This window comes from Megalops cyprinoides, chromosome 25 (assembly GCF_013368585.1).
Source record: "Megalops cyprinoides isolate fMegCyp1 chromosome 25, fMegCyp1.pri, whole genome shotgun sequence".
NCBI lineage: Eukaryota > Metazoa > Chordata > Actinopteri > Elopiformes > Megalopidae > Megalops > Megalops cyprinoides.
In genome coordinates this window covers 5,453,194-5,465,985 of record NC_050607.1, presented here as the reverse complement: position 1 = coordinate 5,465,985, position 12,792 = coordinate 5,453,194, and the positions used below count along the sequence as shown (strand labels likewise).

At 42.4% G+C, this 12,792-nt stretch overlaps 1 protein-coding gene across 1 annotated transcript in view; it reads left to right on the top strand.

Moving 5' to 3' along the window:
• pawr (PRKC, apoptosis, WT1, regulator) overlaps positions 1-11,320 on the top strand; it is a 55,207-nt gene extending 43,887 nt beyond the window's left edge. The window contains exons 4-7 of the mRNA XM_036520436.1: positions 2,657-2,691; positions 5,422-5,554; positions 7,173-7,277; positions 11,145-11,320. Coding sequence (XP_036376329.1) covers positions 2,657-2,691; positions 5,422-5,554; positions 7,173-7,277; positions 11,145-11,231 — 360 coding nt within the window. The 3' untranslated portion in view covers positions 11,232-11,320. The remainder of the gene's footprint in view (positions 1-2,656; positions 2,692-5,421; positions 5,555-7,172; positions 7,278-11,144) is intronic.
• Positions 11,321-12,792: the final 1,472 nt, after the last annotated feature.

Genomic DNA, 12,792 nt, shown 5'->3' with positions numbered 1-12,792 from the left:
CAACTGCGTCATTGCCGTTTCCGCCTTCGGCACCTGCGTTTCTTCGAGAATTACCTTCGTTTCGCCGGAGACATCTCGCAGAGCGCTGTGTGATAGCATGGCAGGGAGATGATTGTGAATCCTTCATGTGTCCTCTCTGTCCCCTGATGTAGCTCGTTGAAGGGTCATCCAATTTCCTAACATTGAAACATCAACCTTTTTCTTTACTTTTTTTTTTTGTATAACTGATGTTTCTGCACCAATTTCAAATCAGTCAAGGGGATGTTGACAGAGCATTTTAAAGGACAGGGAAAAACATTTTCTTCCGCTCTGCTTGTGTGGTTAGAAGTGACAAGTATCACTTAAACCAAATGGAACAAATAGAACAGAACAGAATAATGGGAATAGAAAGAACCACAGGTCTAAATGTACATGATTACAGACGCGGTCCATTTGCAATCAGAAATGCTCTTTGAAGCTTTTCAGCATGTAAAACTGTGAACTCGGGTGCTCATACATGATTCAGTCTGGCTCATGCTTACGAAAATAGTCCTGAGCCCTTGTGGGACCTGTTCCCTGAAGCCAAACGTCAGATGGATTTAGACTATGTAGCCACCCATTACATTAATTTGCATAATTTGTCTGAAGGCCTGCCTGAGCGTTAAACAATAGCTACCTCAGCTGCAGGAACACAGTCAGGCATCTGTCCTTTACGGAAACACAGCGTGCGTTGTGTATCAGAAGTTTTGCTCGATTATTAGGTGCAGCAGTTTCTTCCTGCTGTAAAGTTTTCTCTTTTTTTGCTGCCTCACTGTCTATCTGAAACTGCAATTCCTCACTGTAATGATGGAGATTTGTTGAGCAATTTACAGGCCCGATCAAGCCTGATCAGGCCTGGCTCTGCGCTGCTCTGCTCCTCTGTGGGGTAGGTGTGGCCTCGGGGAGGGGATGCACCGAGACACAAATTACAGCGTGTCACAACCGTCCACAGCAAATTCTGACTGCGCCGTGCCGGAGGGCAGAGGTGCAAACTTGTGCAGACCCCACCTGTCAGCCCAAAGGTTGCTGGTTCGGTTCCCACATGGGGCAAAGCAAGTTGTACCTTCGAGTACCTACATGTCCGGCTGTAAAAATGAATGCAAATAAGCCTAAGCAAACAAGTAATATAATGATGTAAACTGTAGCACGGTCGTATCCCGTGGGTTGGAGTTAATGGGGTAAGTTCAGCATATATTAACCACGGTGCAGTAAATTCCATTTCGTTAGCAAATGTGAGAAAAAGGTAATGGTATGCAATCAGCACTGCTGAATGTATTACAGCCGCCACAGTGGAGTTTATTCTGTTGCATTTGCAGTACATGCAGCTTCTGTTCTTATAATGTGAATGTGAATCATGTGGATATTGCCTGTGAATGTGTCCTTACCCAGGGCAGATTGTCTTTTGGAAACAAATAAAAAGATTGGGTTTTGTGGTGTGCGGCACCGAAGTGCTTCCCTCTGAGATTGGAAAGGCACTTGTTTTTCTGAACTCCCACGGCTCTCCAAAATTGGATGAGCTCCTAAAACAGTGCACCGGCGAAGCAAGTCAGCTCACATTAGTGTTTCGGATACTTGCTTCTGTCCTTGAGGAATACCTCTTTATTTAATTCATGCCTGCTATTCCTCCATTATAGTGAGTTTACATCTGAAATATTGTACATGAATGCTGATAGCTAGAGGTGTAATGGGTCATCTGTCATCAAATTATAGCCTATATCTGTAAACAAATGTGTGGTGCAGATGGGTTGTTGTCTATGTGCATCTGGTGAAATGTAGCATAATATTTCTTGAAAATATCAAATGATAATATATGTTTAAGAAAAAGTTGTAAGGCCATTTGTGTTGTGCTAATGCATACGTGATGATAAATCCAAAATGGAGCTCATATCTGAAAGATGAGTTAAAGATTGAAGAGGTTTTATAGGTTCTTACTTGTCATATCTAACTAGTTAATTAATGATAGTTTTCTGAAATTCAGACGCACGTCTGGCAGGAAATTTGACTCAAAAAATTCTGTGGAAAACCATGTGACTCGTTGAACGAAACATGCTGTCACTGTGTTTGTAAGGTTATACAGAGAACACAGGCCAGCGCAAAAACAGAAATAAATAATAAATAAAATCAAATAAAATTACTGATGCGTGCACAGTTATGTACGCTCTGCACAAAAGCTTTAAATCACTCTGAGGGTTTCTTGTAGTTTCTGTGGATTCCTTAAGTGGAGCTTGAACCAGGGCCCTTCAAAATCATTTTGACACACCCTTCGCTCAAATGTCCTGTTCCAGCCATCTGCCAGCTAACTTGCCACTAACTCCCCGACAAGCTGTAGATACCAGTTGCTTTGACTGGCGTTGACTGTAATGACTTCCACTGAGAACGGCTCCCCTGGAGCAATGTGTGGACTAGATGACTGGCCTTATGGAAATTTCAGTGGAGCACAGGAAAATGGCCAGCTGAATTCTGTCTCATCATCTCTGCTTCACACTGTTGGGAAATCTGTTGTGAAAAAGATGCAGCCAAACGCTTTCAGTTGAGGGGGGCCTTCAGATTCCCGCTCCTAGTAAAACTGTATTGTTTCATTTATGCTTTTGAAGCTCTTTACGTCTTAACCTTATCAGTCTTTGTCCTCTTTTCTTAGGACACACCAAGAGCCCCGTCAGGAAGGTACAAAAGGTAAGAACTTGAGAATGTGCTAGACTGCCCAGAGCATTGCTCACACATACTTACTTATTTGTGTGTTTTAACTGTAAATCTCGTGATTTTAAGTACAAAGGGAAAAGCAAGCAGGAAAAATTTTGGTGTTTCGCAAACCAGCACTAGAGCTGGCAAACGCAGTTGGATGGCTTTAAGACTAAAATGTTCATGTAACGCCAAATAATTAAATGAAGCAGAAGTTTTTTTTATACGCTCTTTTGAAGTTGTCCAGCCACTGATTCAGTGAATTTCAACTACAAGGCTCGTGAAATTGTTGTGCAATTGTGGTTAAACTTGTTCATTTTCATGTACTGTAGCTCTTTCTGTGTGCGAGTCAGTTGTAACTGAACATTTTGTACTGAATTTATTCTACAAGTTGGCGCTTCGTACTGAAAGTAATTGATTTCCACTCAACTGCCGTGCAGCAATTTGATGGCATACAGACCAGCCCACACTCATTACCAAGAGTTCTGTTTTATGCAAAGTTAGTTGCGGAAGCATCCTCTGACACACTCTCTCATGTCATCTTGCCGCTGTAGTATTCAATGTGGCAGCGTTGCAGGGGCAGACAGTTTGCTTCCAAAATATATAACCACAATAACAGATTTTTCTCTGAAAAACTGCCAGTTTTAAAGCAGTGACCCCATTGCTTTCCATCTGAAAGACAGAACAGGGCACAAGGACACAAGGACCCGGTCTGAATGGTGTGTGTGTGTGTGTATGTAATTGTCAGGATGGAGGTCATTGCGGAGCGGCTAACCACCATTTCCTCGTCCCCATTTTATGGCAGACCCCTGTAAACAGCACCCTGCTGCTCGCAGGCCGGCCTCCATTGGCCCATCCCTGTGCTCGCCACTCGACCTCCTGCTGCTCCGCTCTTGTTGATTATTGGCTCTGTTCTGCTTTCATTGGCTCTCCGCGGGATTCTCCTATTCTAATGAAATGAAATGCAACGTACAGGGCACAGGACACGTACCTGTAGATTGTGTCTCGGGCAGATTCTGGAGGGTGGGAAATCGGCGGGCTCAAGCCAAGGAACTGAATTTGTTTGGACTCTTTGGATGGAGGCTGAAGAGGACTGTTCTCACAGCGCGGGGTGCCTTCTGCTTCCCCGATTACCAATTCGGTATTTACGGTAACCGGTTTCCCAGGCTGACCCAAAACTGCATTTGCAGAATGCTGAAACTCATCCAGACCGATCGCTGGACAGCTGAGCTTTCAGAAAGCCTCTTCACAGTGGGAAGAATGAAGCGAACTTCATCTTGGGTAAAGCTTCGCGAATCACTTTTAAAGCAATATCTCTGCGGTTCATGCCACACAGAAAAAGAGCCTGCCAAGAAGCAAAGTGGAAATCCGTGGGCTTAGCTGACTGTTGGACGTATCTGTGTTTGGATGGGTTTGAGCAGCCTAGGCAAGGCCAGGAATAGAGAAAAGAATAATTACTGCTATAGGATCTGTGTGCTAAAGTCTCTCTTTACCTTTTGTCAGAAACTGATGGGGCTTCTTTTTCTGTTTTGGAAATCGAAATGATTCCTGGGATTTTCATGAGGTGCTGTGAGCTTTCATGGCTTTTATACCTCCTTATCCCTTCCTCAGGTCTGTGTTTACCCTTAGTTCACTAAGCCACACACAAGACAAACATTACCCTTTTGTCCCCGTGTTGTTTTGCTTCACCAACCCTGGATCAGTAGTGTTGTCGTATTTATACCTAAAAAAAAATCACATCCTTGATGGACAGGCATGTTGTTGAATCCTGGACACAGGGAGATCTGGAGGTAAACGATCTGAGCTCTGGCTGAGAAGAAATGCTAGGGATTACCCCTAGGAGAATTCCACCACCACTCCGGACTTTGCCTTAAAGGTTTCCCGTGGATCCTTCATTAAGATGTATGAACGACCCTGTCGAAGAATATTCGAAATCCCTCGGCCAATCAGGCAAAGCCCTGAAGCCTGCTGATAATGCGATTCCCGTAAAGAGTCATCATCAGAACCTAATCCACTAGAGTGAAAATATGGCCAGGGCACATATCCTGAGTCCTCTACGGTGGTAATTATTGAAATAAAACCGCAGGGAAATACGTCGTCCATTTAAATTCCCCAGACTACTCGGAGTGCCTCGCACTGGAGAGAGATAAGGTTTATGTTCCCGCAAGCTGAATACTAAGGCGCTGTGCCCCCCCTTTTTGTGAACAGCAGAATGGTAGAATTATACTGCTTTGAAAGCCCCTGTAATGAATTACATTTACCCTGCCCATTGTTGGCCATTGCTCAGACTTGATATCGGCCTTAGTGTTCAATATTGCATTACAATACATTACAGTCATTCAGTATTTGCAGTGTAGTTTCCAGTTGAAATGTTTGGAAGAGATACATTTTGTGGTTTTCAGAAGCCGTCTGTCAAGGTGTTCAGCCATATGTTTGTGCTTTGTTTGGACAACATGGTCTGAAAACTCTCCCTAACAAGCAACGAGAGCCATGGCAACAAAAGAGTGTTTAACATAATGGTCAAATGAGCCCTTTATGTTCATTTTTTTTTCCATTGTTCTTATTTTAAATTTCAAAATATCTTAAATTGTGGGGAAGTGGATGCTCTTTGTCATATAAGGCCTGTCTTGGATTGCTGAGATACGTACAGCCCCTATGCGGTAGTAGGAACACTTGATTGATTGATAGTGTGTGTGTGTGTGTGTGTGTGTGTGTGTTCTGCAGCGTGGCAGCTCCAGGCTCGGAGGAGGAGGCGGGGGGGAGCAGCAGGCACCGCCAGGGGTACGGCCGACACGGAAGGGATGCCCCCGCCTCGAGCATGGGCAACCTGGAGAGGAGGATGGAGGAGCTGGAAAAGGTGTGGAAGAGAAAAGAGCACAAACGCTCAAGGTTTCCTGATAGTAGTGGTCACATAATGGCAGGAATGGTGATGTAATGAGAGTAATGGTCATGTCATGGTAGTAATGGTATCAGTGGTCATGTAATGACAGTAATGGCACTGAGGTGATCTCTTTCACGGTTCTCAAAGTGCTTTATGGTGAAAGGGGAGGGTGGAAAGGGTTACTCAGTATGTGTAATGTGTGGTACCTTTAAATCATGGCAGACATTTTGTGCTAAAATGCTTACCACTTGCTTACCATTTATTATTACCACACATCAGCTGATGGTGGAGAGGGAGGGGTGTGTTTAACTAGTTAAACTGGGGGCTCAGTCACATGTGCGCTCATGCTGCTGTCACAATCATGTTATAACATAGTCATAATCACTACATAACACAAAGTATTTGAGCAAAGCTCAAACCATATCTCATGCCCCTTTGGTTCTTTAGTCCTAAATGTCTTAAATGAGTACAATATCCAAGCCAAAATGGAATTGTTGTTGAATGTGAGTCCTTGTTTTGTTGTATTTTTATGTAGTTGGGCTGTCCCAATTAAATGTCCATATACATGCATGTATGAAAAGATTTCTTGCACAGGAAGGTAGTGTAAACTTGTCACTCAGCGCCAGGGCCTGGCATCTTTGGGACTGCTTTTGATTGGTCTCCAGTCCTTCAGTAAATGTTTTTAAAAGGTCAATCAGCAGCTGATAGATTTTTTTTTTTCTTTTAGTAATAAATCCATCTGGGTTGCTTTGAAAGTCTGCCCGGCTCCTGCTGCTTCTCTTAAATCTCAGGCTCTCCCTTTTTGGCAGCAATAACTTCAGCGCGCAGCCAGCGATGACCTTTGGAGGAGAGATGATTTTCTGTCCTCTTAACTTATGAAACACCTCAGCCCTGCTTACCTTCCTTTTGATTCTTAAAGGTCACCTGGGCTGTTTGTCAAAAAATAAATAATAAATAAGCAAATAAATGAAATGCTGTAACTCACTTTAATATTTGAAAATGATGACAGGTCAAGTCTGAGCATTGCTTACCTGTTCCTTTTCTTTGAAATGGATTAATATTTATACCTGACTGCCCGCTGCAAGCTCACCTGGCCTTTTCTCCCTCCCACTGGATCAAAGTTCAGTCTTGTAGGAACACTTTTTTGCATTTTAATGTCAGACCATCCATCTAACGGCAAACACGCTTGTAGTTGTTTGCAAAGAATGGCACCCGCATATTAGTGTTATTCATCATGATAATGGCAATAATACTTTGACAATTAGCAAACATAGTACTCAAACTTTCTGGTTATGTGGGAATTTCCCCTATTGCATTGTATAAGACATCACACTTCCCCATTCTGAGAATGGAAGTTAGTCAGAGACATCCATTTAGTATTCCTGTATACTAAAAATTTTCAAAGCCTTTGTGAGGCAATTGAGGTGTCTAGGACACGCGCACAGACACACACACATAAGTATCCATGCACACTTTGAAAGAATATAACCAAAATGTTCATTGGCAGTGATTTTGTTTTTCAGAAGACTCTGTGCTCTTTGCAGATTATATATCTTAGCCAGTGTGACTTCAGAGAACTCTGTCTTTGTTCCAGGAACTTGCCAGGGAGAGGCAGGAGAACACTCGGCTACTGAAAGCCCATCAGGACAAAGACGAGCTGATCATGAAGCTGAAGGAAGAAATCGACTTGCTAAACAGGGTGAGCCCCCGGTAAACCCACAGAGTCGCCATGTCAACCCACCTGGATTATTACCTCGGATACAGGCATGGCTCTAGAAATAAACATGTGCTGTGTGTGCGATGTTAGTAATATTAATTCCAAATCATAATTAAATAGTCAAACCTGTGGCAAATCATCAGTTTCCAAATTACAAAAAAGTTGTGTACTGTATTTAATTATCTTCTATCAATATACATGTCCATAAAGATGAGAACATACCTTTGTCTCTTATGTTCCAGGAATATCCTCTCTGTAGTTATGTCCTTCAACTCTTTAATAGATGCACAAGTTAAGCATTTAGTATAGTGGCACCAAAATATATCACAGTGGTCATCCGTGGTCTCATCTGGGTCATGGTCTTATCTGTGTAGTGGTCAACTGTGGTCTATCTATCTATATATGCGGGTGTGAATGTGTTTTCAGGTTATGTTGGATGTATGTTTCCTTTTAAAGACTTGATGAATCAAATGCTTTCTTTACCAGAGTGTACTTTATGGGTAAAAACTAGTTAATGGTACAGTGTCTCTGCCCATGCCATATTTCAGTCTTTTTCTTGACTGACAGCCACAAGTCCATGTGCTAATTTTACTGAAATTGCCTGTTTTTGGGTTGGGGCGTATCTGCAAGAGAAAATTCAGGGGTTTGCAGCATCTAACAGCTGCGATTCATGAAATGAAAGAGAAAATAAAAGGACTGCTAGATTACCCCCCTCCAAATGTGCAGGAAATAAGGCTGGTACCGTGAAGCCGCATCTCGCATAGACAGACGATCGCCTTCGTAATGCCCTCTGTGTTCTCTCTTATTGACTGCTCTGTTTTGCCTGAATGTTTTCCCCACACTCAAATTACCTTCAGCGCTGTTTAGTCAGAAAGTGTTCAATTTGTCGTTAAGCGCATTGACACGGCACCTACTCTCTTAGCTGAGGTGTCACTGGACAAGCGTAAATCTTCGTTCCCCCCCCGGCATCCTGGGACAAATTATGAAATGGCTTTGTCAAGAGTGTGCCGCAAATATACACGGCCTGACTCAAAACAGCTGTTTTCATTAAGCGCCTGTCCTCCGTCGGAATGCGTATTCAGTCAGAGAGCCACCCGATACCGTCTAAGGAAAACACTAACAGCCCTGCTTAGGAATCCTTAGTGTCAAACAGCACCGTAGTCACGGTAGTCACGACTGCAGCATGCTGCGGTGTGTGTGGAGGGGCTTTGGGCCACGTTTATCACCCCGTAGCTGATTCAACAATGGAGAAATTAAAGAATGGTTTCTCTTCCCCTTTCCATGGCTGCTTTTGAACGTTTCCATATGAGAGAGAAAAATGTCTGTCTTGTGCAGAAGAAAAAAAAATCTAACAAAACAAAAACCAAAAACCATGGCAAAATATGCTGCACGGAACAATACCGAGCAATTTTGTACATTTTATTCTCCCCAAAACTGAAGAGTTTCACGGAAAAGTGTGAAATTCCATGCAAAGTTATGATGTGCACTGTTGACATGGCATGGAGACAACAAAACCCTAGAACATATTGTGACCTTGTGTGAAATATTCTCAATTTGGCAATCCTGGCCTCCTAAGACTTTTACAAGCATTTACTCATTTGACTAAACATCAACAATGAATTTAAATGATTTATAATGCAGCTATTCATGCTTCACTATGCATTTATTATCAACTCAGTCTTATCCAGACTTATCCACAGATTTATGTCAGACTGTGAAAAGAGCAATTCCAGCTTTGCTTAAGTCCTGCCAGGTGCACACGCACATGCACACATGCGTACACACACACACACACATATGCACATATGCATACACACACACACACATACACATGCATACATGCACGCACACACACACACCCACACACATACATATATATACAGACCACAGTATCTATTTTCTATGAGCTGATATGAGAAGCCTCATGCTGAGTGCTGAGTGTTGGGAACGCTCTCTCTGATAGAGATCAGGAGTATGGCATCACTCAGACACTCTCTCTGGGTAAGGTGGGCTGCACAGACACAGCCATATATCCAGTCGTCTGTGAGTGGACATGAAATTGATTCAACTTTTCAGGAGAATGAACTCCGGGCTTAAGAAGTTTGTGTCGGAGGGAAAGCTGGAGAGGGTCCTTTCTGCGGGCGCACAATTGCCTTCAGGCACATAATCTCTCAGGGCACTTTATCCAGAGAAAGGGCTGGGCATCGTGGGTACATCAGTGCTGGAGACTCACAGTCAGAAATGAAGAGTGCAGTGTGGTGCAGTCTTCATTCATCAGGATCACAGAAACTGCGGTCTCATTGCTGTTGTTGTTTCCTTGTGTTTAATTCCGCCTCCAGTCATTAGACAGAACAAAACTTGCCTTCCATTGCAGAAGAAAGAAAATACTAATGAAACCTTGTGCTTAGCTGATGCTGTATTTTTGCTGGAACGATTTCAGAAGTTTGGACGCACCTGATTAATGGAAAATGTGCAAGTACTTATGCTTAAATGCTGGAAATTTGTTTCTTAGACAAACATAAATAGTGAAGTTGATGCTTATGTATGAATTTCTTTCTTTCTATTTTAATTTAAAAAAAAAACATTTTGACTACTTTGAAGAATCTAAAATATAATAACATAGTTCTGATTTGTTTAACACTTTTTTGGTCACTGCATAATTCCATTTGTGCTATTTCATAGTTTTGATGTCTTTACTATTATTCTAAAATGTGGAAAATAGTAAAAATAAAGCTGCACCCTTCTATGAGTAGCTGTGTCCAAACTTGACTTGTCCATGTGCCTTGGAACTATCTGCCTCTCTGGTGTTTTTCAGGACCTCGATGACATCGAGTATGAGTAGGTGTGTCCTTTCTTTTGACTGGTGCCGTATGTTTAACAAGGTCGTTAATGACGAACTGGAGGAATTTAGCCCTCAAATAGCTGTAGTATTCCTGTTATCCTGCAGTGTCACAGCCCAAGGCTTGAACCAGCAGCTTTTTGGTTGGATATCCGTAGTGTCTGTGTCACGCTGCCGTTGTTAACAGCTGCTCCTTGGAATAAGCGCAGTCATCGTTCGTCATCGACAGGACTCCTCGTTCAGGGTAGCCTCTCGCGTTTGACCGCCATCTAATCCTTCCCTCAGGTTTTTCCGGCCGTCGCAGCGTCGCTAATTCTGATCCACTGTCTCATTTGGTGATGGAGAAAGCTGAAAATGAGAAGTGTCACATTTTTCATTAGAGCTCTGATGGAGCTCAGTGGCAGCGCAGATCCTCATTTGCAGTTAATTGAAGCTGTTAATGTTCAATTTGTTCACCGTCGAGGCGGTTCCACTGTCGGGGAGACCCGGGAGGGGAACTCTGGCTCTGGCTCATTCCCTTCCTCCCAGTTTGGCTTTCCAGCTGACACGCCTTTTATTTATGCCTTTTTTTTTTTGTTCTTTGCAGGTGCTCTTATCCAGATCAGCTTACAAAGTAAAAGTACATACACTACCAGTCAAAAGTTTGGACACGCCTGATTAAGATAATGGGAAACATGCATTCAAAGACATTTTGATCTAAAGACTTAAAGGCTTAAATGCTTGAAATTTGTTTCTTAGAGAAATATAGACAGTTTGTGCCTATGTATGAATTTCTTTCCAAAAAAAAAAAATTTGTGGCTACTTTGAAGAGTCTTTCACTTTTGCTCACTCGATAAATCCGTTTGTGTTATTTCGTAGTTTTGATGTCTTTTTTATTCTCTTTACTACTCTATATTATTTTAAAATGTGGAAAATAGTGAAAATAAAGCTACACCCTTCTATGAGTAGCTGTGTCCAAACTTGACTTGTCCATGTGCCTTGGAACTATCTGCCTCTCTGGTGTTTTTCAGGACCTTGATGACATCGAGGACGAGAACGAGCAGTTGAAACAGGAGAATAAAACGCTGCTCAAAGTGGTTGGCCAGCTCACCAGGTAGAGCCACGCCCGCCCGAAGACATTAAAAACCCTCCCAATGAAGTGACCTGAGGAGTCCCCCCCCACCCCCACCCCCAGAGGAGTGCCCGCTGCCCCCCCTCCCCCGCGAATTCCAGCAATCCTGTCCTCCTCCTTCTTTGTTGGTTTTTGTTTGCCCATCTCTTTTTTTTTGTGTAACGGAAGAGAACCCCTCTGTGTTTGTGGGGGGAGCCGGAAGGCCTTAAAACCAACCTTGAGCTTCACTCCTGCAAAAAAAGGGTTTGCATGCTGGGCAGATGTGGGTAAGACAGAGGCGTTAGCCATGCAGCGAAAACAATGTGGTTTAATGGGATCTCTACATTAACTATTGGGTGATGCTATATTTAATGTAAATGTGTTGTACATAGGCCATTGAGATTGTTCTGTTTTGATAAACCTAAATGAATGTACATGGTGCACCACCAAACACGTGCGGTATTTTTCCTCCAGAGCTTTGGCCTCCCTGATAAGTGCAGTTATTTTTTTTAATCATAGGAGTTTGGACATTGGTTTCATTGACCAACACTCAACAGGCTGACACAGAACAGGCTGACAGCGTTGACGTGACGTTTTGGGAGCAGTGTTGGAGGGACGCTTGGATATAGCTCTTAAGAGTGTGCACCCGGCCCCACTCCCTGTGTTCCCACTGCTCCTGTGTGGTATCAGTTTAAGGACTCAGTTTAAGGCTTGTGGATGGAGCTCGTTTCATTTAAAACCAAAATTCATTACTTAAATTTTCCACTGCCAAAGTGTTTAAATGCTTTGCGTGCTTCATGAATTTGTTTGACATACGTTAGCATTGTTTCCTTGAAAGAGAGAGAAAGATAGTGAGAGAGAGAGAGAGAGAGAGAGAGAGAGAGAGAAAGCAAAAGCCTGGTGCTTTTTCATTAATATCATAATCTTTTTGTTCAGATTTGTATTTGGTACATTTTAAAACTCAAATCTAGGGAACATGTTAATTGTAATGGAATCACAGAGGCCTCGGTAAAAAATACATGTGCAAACCTTTCTCCAATGAATTCTGAGCATAAGTAAATTCCAGGTGTAATGAAAAGGCTGTTTTATCACCATGTTTCAAGTGTGGGTGAGAAATCTGTGGGTTAAAAATATCACACGGAATTTATGAAAAGGCATTTAGAGGATGCTTATAATTCAAGCGTTTACAACTTTTGTTTGCAATATTGCTAGATATAGCTGTTTATAATCTAAGGTGAGCAAGATTCATAGAGTAAGCTACTGCATTTTTATAACCTGATCAAACGAAGGAATATACTTTGGCTGTTTAGAACACGTTTCTGTAGGTTTATTTTGCTGTTATTTAAAGCAATAATACGGCTCAGCAGGTGCGTTATTTTAACAAACTGCATTGTTGTTGGCTGATTTAGATTTTGGTTTCCATCCTTTTGTATTAAAACAGATTTTACAAGTTGTCATAACATAACATGCTGCAAATTGTATTGCCTCTTTAAGACCCTCTGAGATGTGTCTGTTGTGTATACATTTGGTTTTAGACTGTAACAGGATGATCTATGATGATAGGTGCC